This window comes from Cervus elaphus, chromosome 11, assembly GCF_910594005.1.
Source record: "Cervus elaphus chromosome 11, mCerEla1.1, whole genome shotgun sequence".
NCBI classification, from domain to species: Eukaryota; Metazoa; Chordata; class Mammalia; order Artiodactyla; family Cervidae; genus Cervus; species Cervus elaphus.
The window spans coordinates 66646336-66665287 of NC_057825.1; the positions used below are offsets into that span (position 1 = coordinate 66646336).

Below are 18952 nucleotides of genomic sequence, written 5' to 3' on the forward strand. Positions count from 1 at the left end.
CAGACTATGGGGCCATTTGGACACAAGACACTGATGAACAAGAACATGAGAAATGGAGGGAGCATGACGCGTCTCATCATAAGTATCTGCAGGTCCCCAGACTCTTTTCTTCAGACGGAGGCTCAGGAGGGACTGGAATTCCCTCCCGCTGGGCTCGTTTACTATCCCCTCTTGCGTCCCCACCATGGGAAGATGCTGAGATCATGGGACTCTTGAAGTCCTGGTTGGAGAAGTGCCACCTCTGTGTGTGCCTGGCTGAGCATGCCCCAGATACAGGCGGCCGGGCTGGAGATGGACCTCATTAATGTCTTAACTAATTGGATCTGCTTTTGCCAACTGGGAGAATATATCCAAAAGATTGCCTAATTTTGATTCAAAGAAGACTGTAAATTTAGTAGCAGCCTGTGTGTGCACGTGTATTGGGGGAGGACAAGAAAGAAATCTTGTTCCATTAAATGTAAACCTTAATTATAAGGTGAATCCCCATTTCAAAAATGTTTAAAAAAATGGTGGTAAAACCCCATCCCATTTCCTGTAATAAGACAATGAGGGTGCCGAAGCCACAGCAGGATCCAGGGGTCACCAGACAGACTGGGAAGCTTGTGTAGGAAGGTGGTTAGGACAGAAATAGTGGAGGGTGCTGCCTGTTGCCTGAGGAGGAAGGCAGTCAGCCCTGGGCCACTTTCCCAAAGACCCTTCACTGCCCAGCCCAGGCCTCCGGGGGCCGTGGGGTTCAGGATGCAGCAGCAGCTGACCAGCAGCTTCTTTAGGACTCCACAGGCTGGCCTGGAGCAGTACCAACAGCGGGCCATGGAGTGAGGCAGATCTAGGCTGGAGCCCAGCCCGCACCACGAGCAAGCCCCACAGAGGGACAGAAAGCCCACTTCCTTTACCTTCCTGCCAGCGCCAGACGGTGATGGTGTGCTCAGGGTCCACGCCCACCGACACCAGCAGCTTCCCGGTGGCGCTGAAGTTGATGTAGTTCACGCCCTTCGAGTGGAAGCACCGCAGCATGGACACGGTGTGCTTGGTCATGGCGTCCCACACGTGGATGGAAGGTGTCGTCCCTGAGTGCGGGAGGCAGGACAGAGCGGAGGTTGGAGATTGGAGGAGTGTGGGCAGCGCCGACGCCCACCTAAAAGCTTCTATAAGACAAGTGCTTAGGGGCGTCACAGAGACGGGGCTAAGAGACCCACGGCCTGGCCTGGTCGGAGGTGAGAGATGAGGGGAAACACTTGCCTTCTGTGCTTTCAGGGGCAGAGACCTAAGGGTGTTTACGTCCCACACACACACTCTTGAGGTGGAGTTGATACAAAGGAAATCGGTGAGATCAATGATTTGTATCTGCAACTCAGCCAGATACAACCAGCAAACATGGTAGATCGACATGATTTTGCTGTGCAGATTCAAGCTACTCACGGATGGAACAGCCTTACCTGGGGTCTCCGCAATATCACCTGCATTGGGTGAGCAATGGCAATGAGGAAGCGTCAAAGGAAAACAATAGCTGAAATAAGTCATGTTTCTAAGAGTGAAGCACTTAACACCAGTATCAAAGTTCCAAATTAAATTTAAAAAATGGGCATGGGTTCAATGAAAACAAGCAGCAAGATATGTTTCTAAAAACTGCCTTTGAAATGACAACATTAAAAAACAACAACAACAACAACCACTCGTCACAAATGTGAATCAGTTCACATTTGTCACTGGCAGTTTCCTAGGGTAAGGAGAGTCAGGCACGCATATCAGAATCCACCCTCGCCAAGCACAAGCTCTAGGGCCCTTCATTTGAACCTGGGCTCTGAAAAACTATTCTCACAGCCCCCAGGGCTGGGGGTCGTTTATTTGGATATTGAGTCTCTGGTCTGACTTAATGGTCCCTTGGAGTCAGCATCACTGGATGCGTCAACTCAGACAACACAGATTCAGTAGGGGCTCAAAAACTCAACATCGACATCAAGAAAGGGTGGATATCCGTGACCGCCCCCTCCCCACCCCCACCGCCCCAGTAGCTGCCGATCAATCAATAAATCAATGTCTCTGCTCACTGAGAGCGACTGGGCGTCTGCAGGCCCCTCCTACCTATCTGGCTGGTGGCCACCACGTTCCTGTACTTGGGGTGCTGGTTCACCGTCAGGCAGAGGATGTCGTCCGTGTGCTCCAGGTAGAAGCTCTGGCTCCCTAGGAGAGACGGCAGGGTGGGCAGGGCCGCGGATGAGCTCTCAGGGTAGCCCTAAAGCTCCATGAGGAGCCCTGTAGAAGTGAGAGCTAATAGCGCCCAATTCTCACTTAGAGAATTGTCCTTGGGGAGCGGGAGATGCTCTGTCACCTGGACAAATTCTGTCCCAAGATTAGGAGGAGAGCTAGTGCCTGTTACCTAATCCGGATCTAACACACAAGCTCCCTTCAATCCTCCTGCATCCTAGGTGCATCCAGAGTGCAGTCCAAGTGCAGAGGTTTCCAGGGTCCAGAAAGGTTCCTCCTCCCACGGCCCAGGGCCCACAGCTTCTCACTGTCTTCCTCTGAGCGGGGTGGTGGGGGACGGGGCGGGGTGGGGCCACTGGAGACAGGGCTTTACTGACCAAAATGGCACCACTTACTCATCAGAAAGGGAAGCCGACACTAGGAAAATGCTTGGGAAATCCCTTTCAATTATCTTTATCTACCAAAGTGCCAATCTACCCAGTACTTGGATGGCATGGGTGATAGTTTTATCCCTTGAAGCCCTAAGTCAACATATGTTGCAAGTGGAAGACAGGACAAGAAAAGCTTTATCATCTATTGCAGCAAACGGTTTGCTGACTTGACCGCCCAAGTGGCCACTGTAAACGCACAGGGACTGAGAGGTGAGTGATGGTATTGAATACAAGGAAACAGCACTTTGCTACTAACCTGATAACATGTGGCTAGAAGACTGAGAAAAACACAGAAGAAATTCCAAGGTCCTCCCCTCAAAAGACAGACCTTTATGTGCCCAGTGATTTTACTCTCTTAAAAAAAAAATCTATGCATAAACTACACAGAATTATGAAGGAGCGTAAAAATTTGAAAGGGAAGAAAGTTTAAGATATAAAGCAAATATACAGGCAACATATTACCATATTTAAATCTTGTGGTAAAGATAAGGGTGTCTCTTAATTTCTGCGTGATTCTTTTTGCTTGAGTTGTTTCTTTTAAAAAAGATTTTTAAATTTATAGTTAAATTCCATAGTTAAGGGAAATTTAAGGAGTTTTTGTTAATTATTTCACAGTTCTCATTCTCTTTGTGAATATGGTTAAATAGTTGAAACAGGCAAAACTTGAAAATCTGAGCTGCTAAAAAATTTGGTGACTTAGAAATCAATGAGAAAACCACCCCTCTCCCCTTTGCTTGGTTGTCAGTTACTGTCTATAAAGCTTTCTCTGCTCTCCACACCCTCTTTCTGGCTTCCCTCCATCTCTCTCAGCCTCCGTGGAGCTGAAGGAAACACAGACACCTCCCTGCCAGGGGCTGAGATGAGATGCAGCTGGGTGAGAGGCAGCGAGAAAGTAGGTCTGACTCTGTGAACATGGGCCTGAGCATCTTCCAGGACTGAATGGCACCAGTCTGGAACGGAGTGGAATGGTTCTGAAGGGAAGAGAAAGTTTAAGCGATGGGGCATATAACCAGTGGGAAAGTGCACAAAAGGGCTAAAATAAACATCTGTGTTCAGACAGCAGTTTCTCCTGATCCGTTTACCTGTGGAGAGGTTCTGAACGATGCCGGCCGCGGCTGTGTGGAAGATGATGTCGGCACCGTCATTCAGGTAATGCAGGTTATTGCGACAGTCAAAGCCTCTGTAGCCAAACACGTGGTCGAGAGCCAGCTCCTACACTCCCACACAAGAGGAAAGGGCCCTTAGGGGAAGTACAAGCAGAGGAACAAACCTGCACCGTGGGGACAGCCGCTCATAGCACTGGAACCATACTCCTTGGCCAGCTGGGGATACAGGGCAGCCCTTTCTTTAGCTCCCCAAGATGCTGGGGGGAAGCCTCACACTTCCCTAATGGCTCAGATAGAAAACAATCTGCCTGCAATGCAGGAGGCCCGGGTTTGATCCCTGGGTCAGGAAGATACCCTGGAGAAGGGAATGGCTACCCACTCCAGTATTCTTGCCTGGAGACTCCTATGGACAGAGGAGCCTGGCGGGCTACAGCCCATCGGGTTGCAAAGAGTCAGACACAACTGAACAATTAACTTTCTAAATAAACTGGATTTGCTTCCCTGCTTCTCAGGTGAGGCAAAGCCTATCGAAGTGATGCCCAGTAAAGGCTGCCCCAAAGTTGCACATCTGCGACTTGGTGGGCACTCTCGGAGGTGAGCAGAGGGGTGGCTCAGGGCTCTTTGCTCTGATTCACCCGGATGCACCGGGGACTGCAAAGCAGAACACTGAGGTGAATGCCATGCTCATTCTGTTGCTGGGTGCGTGCCCTACAAAATTTCTATACCATTTGCATTCTTTTTTCCCCTACAGTCTTTCTCTTCTTCCTGTCTCATTTTCTAGGACAAAGAGCAGTGACTGGTTCAGATCAGACCTATTCTTAATTCAGCTTGACAGCTTGGCCGTCATTGCTGACAGCTCTCCTGTCCTGGGCACCATGCTGGTTGGGGTGGGATGTGGGGACTGATTCAAGATTAAGAAGACGTGGGTCCCTTTCCTCTAGGTTCCCCGATTCTAGCCTTTTCTCTCTCCAAAGCTTGTCAGTTACAAACATCAGATTAATTTTAAAATACCACAACACGTCCCTACTCCAAAACATGCACTGACTTTCACTACCTATGGGATAAAGTCCAAACTCCTTAAATTGGCACAACGAGGCCCTGCTCTCACATCTCCCATGACCTTTTGTCAAGCTGCTACATCCATTTAGCCCATGTATCAGTAGCTTTCCTATTTATATGACTCTTTTTCTTCTCCTTCTTAGCAGCTCCCCTCCCCGAGTCTCTCCCCCCACCACGTGCTTCCCAGAAACTACGTGTGTAATATGTGATCCCCAGCCCCATGGACACTGTCTCAAGCTGGGCCAATCAGATAGTTTCCCCCAGGAATTTAGAACTGGGGATATGCTGGTAGGCCCGGCTGCCTAACTAACTGAGGAGATGTAAATGCCGGCATTGGACAGCACCACCGTCTACTAAAGTAGCTCAAGAAGTCTGTAGGAAAAGAAAAGGATGCATCAGGCACACGTGAGGCCCTGCTGGGCAGAAAGAGGCACTGTCTTGGCTGATGACAGTTTCTGAACCCTGTCTTTCCTGAAGTTCAGCTGCATTTCCTGACCTGTGCTGTTTCCATGATAATCACCCCTCCCCCTCAACATAATTTCCTCTTCCAATAAAAAAAATTTCACTTAGATTTTTCTGGCCTCAAGGAGTTCAGAGTGTAGTAGGAGACAGATGAGTGTGAATTAATGGCAGGAGACGGTGGGACAGGGCTGCGGAGGAGGGGATGCGGGGCGGGTAGAGGGCAGGCGGGTTTCGGGTAGGGAGCCCCAGAGAAGGCTGCACAGAGAAGGGCGGGAAGGACGGGATGTGGGGAGGGAAGAGGAAGAGGCTTCTGAGCACAGGGCCGTGTAAGTCCCAGGCAGCTTCAGAGAACACTGATGGCTTCGGGGTCAGAGGCATAAGTTGCTCTGGAGACACTCAGGTGACGAGTTAGGACGGGGGCTCCTGGGTAAGGTTCTGAAACCATGATCGTGGATCCCATCGAGAGAGTGGGGCCCTCCTGGGTCTCAAAGCCGGGGTGGAGAGAGAAGAGTTATAGTTTCAAGAGCTGACTCTGTGGGCAGCAGGGCATGTGTCAGAGAGGAAAGGGAAGGGTCTGGAGGCAGAGAGAACGGTTAGGAGGGCTCTCTCAGAAAACAGCAGGTACCCCGGAGCTGTCATCCTCAAGTCCTGATGGCAGAGTTCAAGCCCCTGTCCACTCACTGGCTTAGTGATCCGGGGCTGGGACCTAACACGTCACTAGACTTCTCTGAGCTACAGCACCCTCATCTGTAAGGTGGAACAGTAATGGCACTTACCTTGTAGACTCAAGGAATGTGTGAAATACTTGGTGGGAAGTATCAACATATAGCAAAGTACTCAGCACCCAACAAGTGCTCAAGTGACATTAGAGACGGTGAATAAGCTCCCCTGGGCAGCACTAGGTACAGGGTAAAGGGACCAGGTCTGAAGGACACGGGATATTTTGGGGTTAGTACCCACAGGGCCTAGTGGTGGGGCTGAAGGAACATGACCCAGGGGATGTGACTCTGGTCGTTGCTGGGGAACACAGTGCTGTGTGAAAGGGACAGGGGAGAAGCGAGAGCCAGCCAGTCCGGTTGGGGTAACCTGAAGGCATCCGTGGGACCTGCCGATGGTGATGTCCACCAGGCAGATCTTAGAACGTCGATGGCAGATGGAAGAACAAAATAGTGTAACCTCCTCACCTCAACCAGTTTCTTTTTTTTGGTGATGTTGTTCTTCTGGAGCTTTTCAGGCTGGGGAGCCGCTCTGCTAACGGGTGGTCTGGAACAGAGAGTGTCCAAAAGAAGCAAAGTGTTGAATAAAAGGAAGCAAGGCTGCCTGTCCAGTGCGGCCAGCTAAGACCAGCGCCAGGCTCTCTCTGTCCTCCCCTACTTGGAGGACCCCACACCCCTGGGTTTGTCCTGTCCAGGCCCCTCCCTAGCCCCCCTCCCACCCCCAGGAAATGCAGCTTCTGACACTTTGGGCCCTGGATTCACAGGCACGGAGTTGGGCTTCCCTACACGTCAGGCATAGCAGTCAGAGTCAGCCCGTCTCTCCTGGGACCCAGGAAGAACGCATGAGCCAGAGGGGTTGGTTTTAAAACTAAAGAGGCATCTAAGCCTGAGAAGAAAGGGGCTGCACTTCCTGAACCCACTGGCCATTTTCAGATGGGGATGCTCTGTTCAGAATTAGGTGCTCAGAGATCCTGGTGTGGTGTGAAGTAGGACTTACAAGCCAGGCTGGGGAACTGGCCCTGAAGGTCAAGTGCCCAGGTCATTCTTGCCACACAAAGGGCAGATAGGAAGCAAAGGGATGAAGGAAGCTTACCCTCCAGGGCAAGCTCATGGTCTGCATTCAACTGCTACCACCACACTGAAGCTTGCTTTTCCCTGCTTGGCTCTGCAGATTAATTAAGAAATTCCTCTAAGGGGAAAGCCCTCAAGGACTCCTATAAGAGGAGGGCAATTTTCGGGTACCACGAGCTTCCCTCAAATGGGACTTTTCCGCATTTAGAGACCCTGGGAGGGGCAGGGGAGGGGCCCAGCTCCTGCCAAATGTTCCAATGCATTAGCTCTGGCTTTGGGGGCTATGTAAAGAGAAAGGATTACCTGGATCCCCTTGTAAGCAGCAAACAAAGCCAAGTGAGAAACTTAGTACAGTTTAGGGTTGCACTAGCAACCACCTCATTCATGCACAAGCATCGTCCAAGTGAACAGACATTCCTGTGTGGCACACACCATGCTTCCCGAACATGCCAGCAAAGAACTAAAACAGAAATGAAAGAGTGCACCGCTCTACCAAATTCAGAAAGCTCATACCCTGGCGTCTCTGGGCAAACTCTGCACTAAAGCGCCTACAGGACAGGGAGAAAAAAGGAGGCCTTGTCACTGCTTCCGTGCACTCTCTGGGTTGTGCCAATGCGCCGGGGGGCCTCCGCTTAGTTTAGAGTGCACTGGGGAGGGACTTGTGGTCAGAAAAACAATCACATCCTCCTGGATGTCGGTGGGAGTCAGGCACAATGGCCACTTTGTTTCCGAATCAAGTTCAACTCATAATTTAGCCTAATAGTTCGCAACGTTTCTGGGAGGGCAGCGTGCCTGCTGGAACGGCTTGCATTTTTGTGCTTGGGAGAAACAAGGTAGCTTTATTTTCTCAGAAGCTCTTCAATCAAAACATGTTATGTAATCATAAGTGATAATTGGACCAAATGGCATCACCGTCAGCACCAAAGAATAGGGAGAGAGCACATCTCTGCAAACGACACCCCCGGCTGACATCACCGCTGCCAAATTGGGCAAGAGCGGGAGGCTGGGGGCAGGCAGTTCTCACAATTAGACTGCATGCATGGTAATTATCGCTTCCCAGGACATCTGCTCTTTCTTCTGTTTTAGTGGAACTTTTAAATGAAATCTGTGGGTTTCTTCTTCCACCTAAGAGTGTCTGCGTGTATGATAAAAGCAAGCCAAGGTCTGAGATGGGAGCAAGGGGCCACGGGAACTAGAGCACGGTTCATACGGCAGAATCTGAGATTACACGCAGGGCTCGTTTTCAGGGCATACACGGGCTGTATAATATGTCGCATATTATACAGTGTATACGGAGTATGCATACAAGCACAAACACTGTGTACTTATATATACAGCGGATTGTATATATATACACGTGGAGGCAATCTGATGCTTTTTTCACCTTGATTTTCAGTAAAAAACTGAAAAGTAAAGCAATCTCAGAATGTTTTCTTTCTTATTTCACAAGCATGTTTACAGCTGTATTGCTTCAAAACTGAAGATGAGGGGGCAAAAGGCAGAAACCTGCATTGTGGCAAATTCAGCAGAGTGTTAAGTATAGACCCTCCACGGCTGTGAATTCTGCATGAACGCTTAGTTCTAGATGCTCATCCAACACCTGGGCTTTTGCAGAGTGCTGCGCATACTTACTTGACAATTCCCTGCCTCCAAAGGAAAGCAAGTTAAAACACAATACAAGCATTAAAGGCTTCTTTCCAGGCATCTATAAACAGGGTTCGTAACATCAGACGTGGGAGGGACTGCCAACAATTTCAACCACAGCCAAACCCTGGAAGTTTAGTATTTTTCAGAGGATCTAAATCCTTCCAGATTCAGATTCCTTTGGAAATGTGACTCTGAAAAGCTTTGCTGAGGTGGGAAAGAGCAGAGTGTGTGAGAACATTCACTCACTTTTCAGTCCAATAAACTCTTTATAGTTGGTTGTTCGCAGCTGGCACCCAGGATGGTGAGCGAGGAAGGCCTTGAGCATGACTGGGAATCCGCAGGGAAGTTTAGGGCTGGTAAGGCAATGGGGTGGGGTTGAAGGTGGGAGGAGCAGAGACAGGAAGGGGTCTCACAGGGCAAGTGGGGCTGTGAAGAGACTCCGGGAAACAAAGGAAAAAGTTTCCATTGGGAAAGAATTTAAGGAAGGAACCTGGCCAAGACGGCAAGTGAACTGGATAGTCAGGAGAGAGGAGGAAGATCAGGCCTGTGCTTGGAGAGGGCACAGGGAGAAGAGGGTGGAGGTGGGAACTTCAAAGAGGGGCCTGCGAGCTCAAGCTTGTGACTCGGTGTTAAGTAATGAGGCAGCCCCCTTCCTGCCCAGTGCTGGGGGAGTGGCTGCTGGAGACCCACCCCACACCCATGAGTCGCCACTCGAGGCCCTGTGTTTCCTGTAGGCACAGAAGGACCATGACAGGTCAATCCTACCGTAATCCCATAGCCCAGCAGCTCAGCTGTGGAAGAGAAAGCTCAGACTCACTTGAAGATGTGTGGAGTGTTACCATGACACAGGCTGTCACCCTACGACAGGCCCCAAGGGTGGCCTGCGCTCAGGCATTCAGCTCCCTGCCCACTGCCCCACACCGGGGTGCTGGGCTGGCAGAGCGAGGGGTGGGACAGAGCACGCGGTGACCTGAGATGTACGGGCGAGGGTGCAACACCAAGGCTCTTAGGGCAGCTTCTGAAATGACTGAGGAGGTTATGGAAGTCAGTCACAACCCAAGAGGACTGCAATGTGAGAGCCGACTCGGGGGAAGGCTCAGAGAACCGGTGAGAAACAGTCATTCCAGGCAGCTTCTATAAAGAGAGGTGTGGGTGTGGAGAAGCTCAGCTACGTTTAGCCAAGAAATGCACATTTGGAATTGTTTTTAGCGCTGTTAGTCCAACGATGTTCAAAGTGTCCTTGGAGGAAAAGGAAACGTGGCTTTCTTCAGATTCCAAGATGCCTTATTAAAATGCTCTAAGAGTTTTCAAAATGTCTTGGGAAACCCAGTGACCCTGGATCCTGGTTTCATGTGGAAACAGGAGATGATTTGCGACCTGGTTTAGGACTGTCCTCTAGAAAGATCTGTCTCCCCTATGAATGGGCTTCAGGGATTCAGTGACACCCCTGGCATTCACGTCAAATTGTGTGTGCATGTATACATTTTTCTAGGGAAAAGAGGTATGCTTTAATCATATCATATTTTCAAAGATGTCTGTAGCATGAGAGAGACAGGCTGAGACTGAGGGGGGGATTAATTAAGAACCTCTGCTCTAGGATAAGTCCAGGTTTAGGAAAAGTCTCCAAAGCCATGAGAACTATTTTCAAAACAAAAGGAACTGGATTCTGTCAAATGTAGATCTTTCCATAAGATCACATGGAAAAAAACTCAAACGACCTTTTTGGCCAATCCAATATTTATTTGTCTTCTAGAACAGTCTGTAGAGCTGCTCAGTGAAGAAGTGGAGTTGAAAGAGGGGGGTCAGGCAGAACTATGGGCAACCCTGAGAGGAGCCTTTCATCTTGAAAATGCTCTTGACTGAGGCCTACAACACAGTCCCTTTTAACAAAATAGAGGTGCAGTTCCAGACTCCACCGTTTTAGGTGAGCAGCCAACTACACGGGTGAAAAATTGAGGGCAGAAAGAAATGGAGCAGAGGGAAGCACAAGGAAAGGTGAACAGGCTATCACAGAGGCCAGAGCCAAAACTCAAGAGAGGGACGGTGAAGACGCAAGCTAAAGCAGTGGTTGTAGAGAAGGAGACACAGGAGTAGTTAAAGAAATACAGATGACGTAGACTTCAAGGACGCTGCAATTGATGAGCTCTAGGGGATGAAGGAGGAAGAGCAATTCAGGTGGAACAACCGTTTTCTGCTTGGGCATCTGCGTGGATGGTGGCATCACCGCCTGAGACAGGAGAAGGTTTTTGAGGGAAGATGGGGAGTTCAGTTTTGGCATGTCAAGCTCTGGACATCTGGAGGTTGGCCATTCTAGCTGGAGGTTCAACTGAGAGGTGGGACTCAGACATACAACACTAGGAATCATAGCCAATAGGTGGGATATATGAATCAGGGAGATGGTGTAAGCTGAAAAAAGAGAATGGTCAAAGGTGAAATCCTAAGGACCAACAGCACATGAGGGGCTGGAAGGGGAAGCAGAAATGAGGCCCTGAGAAGGAATGGTTGGAGCGGTAGGAGGGCCAGAAGAGATTGTTTCCAAAGGGTCAGGTAGAAGAATATCTAAAACTGCACTGTCCAACATGGTCACCACTGGCCACATGCGGCTGCTGAGTACTTGAATTGTGCCTTGTCCACATTGCAATGTATTGTAACTGCAAAATACAGACCAGGTTTTGAAGATCTAGTAAAAATAATATTTAAAATACATATAAAATAATGAATTATTTTTATATTGATTATATGTTAAAATGGTATATTTTTTGTATTGGGTTAAAAATACATTATTAAAATGAAATTTCACCATTTCTTTTACTTTTTGTAACGTGGCTGCTAGAAAAATCACCTCTGTAGCTTACACTATATTTCTATTGAACAATGCTACTATAGAAGAAACAAGTTTGTCCTTTAAACAAGACGAAGAGAGTAGATTGGAATTGGGAACTAGAGTGACCATGTCAGCAGGGAGAGAAGACAGATGGGATGGCCAAAGAGTGAGGGAGAGACCTGGTGAGGCATGGATGAGAAGGGGGAAAGGGAGGGAAGGTGAGGGGGTGGAATGTGTGTGTAAACTCAGCCAAAGGATTGTTTTTCTCATGAGCAGAGTTGAGTGGGATGGGAAAGGCTGGAATGTGTTTCTTGGCTAAGGACATGGATCCAGTTTTGGGCAGGTGGCATAGGAGACACAGGCAAGACGAGAAATGATGAGGGAGTTTGGATAGTGGGAAGGTCAGGGCCCAAGCAACACCATGAGTAGGAGAGGCTCACTTCCTCTGAGAGGAAGGAAGGAAGTGAATGGTTTTTGTGGGGTGGAGCATGGGAAGGACTCTGGTGAGGGCAACCAGCACCAATGTGATCTTCTAGTCAGAAGAGTGGAGGGGTAGGAGAAATACAGGGATGAAGAGCCAAGAGGACTGGAGGAGTGGCATTTAAGGAGGCAAGAAGTGAGGCTAGGAGGGAGCTAAGAGAAAAATGGAGGTGTCTAGGTGTTGGATATCTTGAAGAGGCTGAAGATCAGGTGTTCTGGGAATAAGAAATCTAGAGGAGAGAAGGTTAAGTCAGGGAAAGGAGCTACGGGTAATGACATAAGCCACAGTGTGGCAGGAGCTGGGGTCAGCCAGCTGACCATCAGCTGAACAGAGACAGGAAACTGATAAATGACAGGAACTGGGAGGGGGAGAAGATGGCCGGGCATGATGTGAACTTCAAAGGAGTGGATAGGGCTGTTTAGAGGGCACGCCAGCACACCAATATGCTTTCTACACACCCACAAGCAGCCCAGTCCTCCACGTCATACACCCATGTCAAGGGGTACAGATGTCATGTCAAGGGGTACAGATTGTGCATCCTAACAACTGCTTCTGCAAAGACCTCAGTATTCACATCTTGACCACACAACGGTAAAAAGTGGGAGGGTAAACGACCCTAGTAGCATGCATTCCCTCTAAATGGAGATCCAAGAGACATTTAAACACTTGACTAAAAGAGTAAGACCCAACTTTGCCACTATCTTCTGAAAGAGACTTCCTCTGGGTAGAAAAGTGCTTACCCATTTGCGATGTGTTCTTTAGCTCCATGTGTGAGTGGGTTTGAGTCAATTGATCCCACTGTAGGAGTATGATTTCCTAGGTGTGTTAATCTATTAAAAAATCATTTTATAGCACTTCATAGCATTCTATAACATCTCTACATTTTTACGCCCTTTTGTGATAGAAACTGAGCAAGCTATTTTCTAATGAATGGAAGGCTCAATTCCTAAAATTATCCATTACATAGTCATCACTTTGCTTCAAACAACACAGAAAGTCAAGAGATCTGAAAAGGGAAAATCATTTATGAAGGTAGCATTAAATTCCCTTAAGAATCACTAACAAACTTTCAGAAGAGTTACATGACTAAAAAACAGGCCTTTGAAATGATTAATAGATTCTGTATCTCCAGTTCCTTCCACCTTGTTAGAGAATAGCAAACTTGCCACCTTCTACCTGCTCAGGGCAACTCTGAGCGTAGAACTCTCACAGGATTAAGGGGTGCAGTGAAGAAGAAGAATTTAGCTTGGAGAGAAATGCTCTGGAGTAGCAGGGACTCTCCTCCCTCTGTCCACCCTACACATTTACAAACACCCTCCTAGGGTGAGGTCTGAGCTTAGCTCACAGGCAACCTGTTCGCAACTGCAGGGCTCTGTACCAAAGTTTATGCTCTTCATGGTCCCTCCACCACGGATCAAGTGCTTTTGACAGATCTCAGTTATGTTAAGTTCAGCAGCACCTGCCAGCATGATTGTCAGTTCTTAGCAACTCTTCGATACAAGCTTACAAAGCAGCTATTGATCAATGGTGACAAAGGGCTTCTGTCAGGCCAGTAGAGCTGAGAAAAGCGCCAGGAGAGCTGGGCTGTTTATTCGTTGATATCACCATGGATGGGAGCATTGTCTCGCTTCATCATGTTCATCAAGCCTCAAGCAAACTTGAAATGTGTATTAACTGATTCAATAAAGTATTTTTAAAAAAATTTGGGGCAGTTTCTCCCAGTGGACTTCTGTTCCCAAACATAGCACAAAAGGTAAGAAGAAAAACTGGGATTACCTCTAGATGGGGATTTGCTTCAACTCAGGGAAATCTAAACCTTTCCATATTTTTAGACTTTGCTACTTGTGAGCATATTCTTTATTTCACTATAAACCTGCTAAGAGGCTTTGTCTGTAAGATAGGTGTGGTGGCTATAATAATATAGACTTTTCTTTCAGTTCTTTTTGCCTCAGGTTATTTAAATAGATTTAAACCAAATAAAACTTAATCCCTAATGAACGAGGGGTATGAAGATAGGAAATCATTTAACCAAGAGCAGTTCCATGGCCAGATGGGGCATCATTCAGTTCTACATGGGTCACACCTTCCCCACAATAGTAAGACCACCCATCAGTGCTAACAAAATGAAGGTAAAAGTGGTTTGCTGACAAAGAACAGATTTGTAGGCCATTCTGAGAACAGATTAATTTACTTAAATAAGCAGAGAAGCCAGTTAAATAAATGTGCCCATTTGTCTACTCACTGAGGAAATATTTGTTCACTATGTACTATGTGCAAGGCACTTTGTGAGGCACAGGGTGGTCACCGTGACAGACATGGGGCTGACCCTTGAGAAACTGAGAGTCAAACAGACAACATTTATAAGTTAGTGGAACTTTTAACAATCTTGACACCGTGGACTCATATATTAAGGAACTGTGCATCAAAGGCAGCTATTAGTTTGGGAAACAAAAAACACAAAAACAAAAATCAACCCCGCTTAACATTTCTCTATATAGCCATGATGTACAGTTCTCTTCATAGGATTTTCTTTTTCAGTTCATAAATCTGATCAAATTGATTCAGAAATGATGTGAGACAGTAGAAGTAGACAAGCTTTAGGGCCTTTCTCATGCAGCCATAAGCACAGTTTAAGAAAAAGTTTGGAAAACAACAGTGCCAGAGTGGAATTTTGAGGTTATTTGGTGCTAGGACTTGTCAGTTCCAAGAGGAAGGGACCACCATTCAGAGAAGGCTCAGAATCTGCTTCTAATCTTGGTTTATAAAAGCTTCTCGGTCTCCTAAGGAACATATGGCCTAGATTGAGAGTGAATATGCACCACAGGGACTAAAAGATTAATGTAAGAGTATTCGCAGATTCCTTCTTTATAATCCCCTGCTAAGAATAGTTCTGGCACTGCCTCCTCAGTGTTTCCTCATGCAGGGTAGCTGAGATGGATGGGCGGTGAGGTTGCCTTGTGGGGGAAGGCAGTCTGTGGAGTGGAAAATACTCTTTTCCCTACCCTTCACTCTGGATGATTGGGAAAAGCATTCCACTCAGCATACAAGGCCCTCCCCCCTGACCCAGTACTGTCTAGGGGGTGCTCACACCATCCTCTCCAGAGTGAGGCTCTAGAGGGAGGGGGAGGACAAAGACCACCCTTCAGGATCCTGACCTGTCTGTCGATCCACAAGTGGCGGTCACTGAAAGCTAAGAGATGCTGGCAGCCGAATGTGGGTGAACATTGCAATGGGTCAGTGGTGCCCAGGGATGAGTCCCTCCCTGTCCATGGGAACTGTTGGAGGCACTACTCTTTCAACCACATGAAGGGAAGCTTGTAGCATATGTGACTGAGCACGGAAATTGCCTGGCCCTCTGGATCCCTCCTAAACACTGTCACACTCTCCCTGCCAAAGGGGACAATGACCCTCAGTGCCACAGAGATGGAGCTTAGGAGAAGGGTCTCTCCACTTAACTGGTGTTCACAACTGCCTAAAGGCAGAATCCTTTAACCTGAGGGCTGGAAGGGGCCAGGGATACCAACTGCTTAGAGACAGATTATGGATATAAAGACAAGATGCTGACAGAATCATAGACTGATATGTAATCCATGGGTGTTAGTGACTGGAAATTAAATCTTATTTAGAAGTTTATCCATTCATTCAACAAATATTTATGGCGTGCTGGTACTGTTATCAATTTGGAGATAAAGCAGTATATCAGAAATTTGGCTTTCACAGAGTTGACATCCTCGTTGGATGAGGGGATTTAGGAGAATCTAATCTGGCAAACAACAAAGTCCTGTGATTGTTCAACTCTTAAGGCAATCCTCAGACCTCTAACAAACATGAGTAGGATGAAAAAGCAGTGGCATTAATCCCACTTCTGACACCAATCCCACTTCTGATTGTCTGAAGCCCTTGCCAGAATACAGTCAGCCCCTTTCTTGGATTATTTACTGTGATTTTAGATGTAAGAGAAAAATCCAAGGGCAGCTAAATTTTGCACTGACTCTCATCAAGCCAACTCTTTTTGTAAAAGTTAGAGAGATTCCAGAACCAAAAAACAAGGAAAATTGAAACATGTGAAAGGTTTCAAATGTTGGAGAGGTAATGGTAGTGATAATAAAGTTGATATAAAACTTGGCATCAACTAACTTTTGCTTTAAAAAATAGCCAAGATAGAAAAAAAAAAATAGCCAAGATAGAGACTGATTTCAAAGTTGTATCTGTGAGGATTTCTACTTTAAAATATGGTTACCATCCCACTGAAGAAAAAGCCCAGAATTAGATGTCTTCACTGGGTGAATTCTACCAAACACTCAAAGAAGAATTAACATCAATCCTTTTCAGACTCCTCCAAAAAACTGAAGAGGAAAGAACACTCCCAAACTCATTTATGAGACCAGCATTAACCTGATACCAAAACCAGAAAAGGACATTACCAGAAAAGTAGAGGCCAAAATATCTGATGAATACAGATGTAAACATTCTCAATAAAATACTAGCAAACTGAATTCAGCTGCACATTACTAGAATCATTCACCATGAATAATGGGATTTATCCTGGGGAGGCAAGGATGGTTCAACATATGCAAATCAAGCAATGTGACACATCATGATAATAGAATGAAAGGAAAGAAATAAATGATCATCTCAATAGGCATGGAAAAAGCATTTTACAAAATTCAATATCCACGCATAATAAAAACTTTTAACAAATTAGGAATAGAAGGAACATATCTCAACAAAATAAAGGCCACATTAGACAGCCCCATAGCAAATATCATACTTAATGGTGAAAGGTTAAAAGCTTTTCCTCTAAGATCAGGAATAAGACATGGGTGCCACTTGCATATTCCTATTCAACATAGCTGGAAGTCCTAGCTAAAGTAATCAGGTAAGAAAAAGAAATATAAGTATCAGAACTGGATAAATTATCTCTATTTTTAGATAACATGATTTTATATATAGAAAATTCTAAAGATAATCATAAACCTGTTAAATCTAATCAATGATTTCAGTAAAGTTACATGATACAAGTTAACAGAGAAAAATCAGTAGTGTTTCTATACACTAACAACAAACTTTCAGAAAAAGAAAGAAATCAATCACATTTACAAGAGCATCAAAAACAAAATACTTAGGAATAAATTTAACTCTGCAGGTGAAAATCTCTACTCTGAAAACTATGAGAGACTGGTAAAAGAAATTAAAGAAGCAAATCAATGGGAAGGTACCTCATGTTTGAAGCATTAGAAGAACATTATTAAATTGTCACTACTACAAAAGTCATCTATAGATTTAATGCAATCCCTATCAAGATTCCAGTGGCATTTCTTTTTACAAGAGGTAGAAGATACACTCCTGAAATTTGTACAAAACCACAAAAGACCCTGATTAGTGAAAGAATTCCTGAGAAAGAAGAGTAAAGCAGGAGGCATCACACTTCCTGACTTCAAAATATACTATAAAGCTATAGTCATCAGAAAAAATACAGTAGCAACATAAAAGCAGACAAATAGATCAATGGAACAGAATCAAGAGACCAGATACAAACCTAAGCATATACAATAAGCTAATACTTGACAAGGGAGCCAAGAGTACTTAACGGAGAAAAGACAGTATCTTCAATAAATGGTTCTGGGATAACTGGACATACAGACATAATGTCTGAATGAAACCAGACCCATAGCTTACACCACTCACAAAAATTAACTGAAAATGGATTAAAGACATTTAAAAGACCTGAATCCATGAAACTCTTAGAAGAAAACACAGGAACAAAACTCTCCTTGATACGAGTCTTGGTAATGATTTTTTGGATACGACATCTAAAGGACAAGCAATAAAATAAAAAATAAACAAGCAGAACTACAGTAAACTAAAAAACTTCTGTACAACAGAAGAAATCAACGAAGTGAAGAGACAATCTATGGAATGGGAAAAATATTTGCAAACCATATATTGTTAAGGAGTTAATATCCAAAATATAACACTCATACAACTCAAAAGCAAAAAAACCCAAGTAATCTAATTTAAAAATGGGCACAGGACCTGAATAGACATTTCTCCAAAAAAGATCCATGGAAGGACAATAAGTACATGGAAAGATGCTCAACACCACTAGTTGTTGGAGAAATACAAACTGAAACCACAATGAGACATCACCTCATGACCATTAGAATGGCCGTCATCAAAAAGAGGTAAATGCTGGCATAGATGTGAAGAAAACGGAGTCCTTGTGCACTGCTGGTGGGAATGTAACCTGGCACAGCCACAGTGGAAAAAAGTATGGAGGCCTCAAAACCTGAAAATAAGGATTACCATATGATCCGGCAATTACCACTTCTGGAATATTTAAAGGAAATGAAAAATACTAAATTGAAAATGTAACTGTACCCCTATATTCACAGTAGCATTATTTACAACAGCCAAGACATGGAAACAACCTAAGTACTCATCAATGAAGGAAATGGACAAAGAAGTTATGGTACATGTGCACACACACACTCACACACACAGACACACGCACACACACACATGCACACACCTGCATGCACACCCACACACACACACACGCACACAGACACACACACACACACACACACACACATGCAGTTTCTAGTTATCTATAATTTATAAGTAAACTACATCAAACTGGTGCTACGACAATACAATTTAAGTGTTAAAAACTAACTTTTCTAATTCAAAAAAAATTTTTTTTAAAGAAAAATGACCTTGCCAGTCTGAGATAAACAGGACATGCTAGCAAGAAGCCCAAGGCCTTTCTAAGAGAAGAAAAAATATGCTTTAGTATAGTATTTTGATTTGTAATTTGTGACTATAAGTTATACAGCTTCTGAGGTGAGAAAACAAGACTGGAGGGATTAAGTCTCCTTCTTTTAGTAAAAGGTGGAAAATGCTATAATAGGCAAGATGATGCTATAAAGATGGTTCAGAAACAGAAA

The 18952-nt window shown here is 45.6% G+C and overlaps 1 protein-coding gene across 2 annotated transcripts in view; it reads right to left on the reverse strand.

Moving 5' to 3' along the window:
• The window catches only part of EML6 (EMAP like 6), a 276659-nt gene that overhangs the window by 13797 nt on the left and 243910 nt on the right, over positions 1–18952 (reverse strand). The window contains exons 29-35 of one of the 2 annotated variants that reach the window (XM_043918005.1): positions 8683–8697; positions 7354–7362; positions 6448–6526; positions 3719–3848; positions 2083–2181; positions 1437–1457; positions 894–1067 (exon numbers count right to left, since the gene is read on the reverse strand). In XM_043918005.1, the coding sequence (XP_043773940.1) occupies positions 894–1067; positions 1437–1457; positions 2083–2181; positions 3719–3848; positions 6448–6526; positions 7354–7362; positions 8683–8697 (527 nt within the window). The remainder of the gene's footprint in view (positions 1–893; positions 1068–1436; positions 1458–2082; positions 2182–3718; positions 3849–6447; positions 6527–7353; positions 7363–8682; positions 8698–18952) is intronic. The other variant, XM_043918006.1, reaches the window with a different exon arrangement.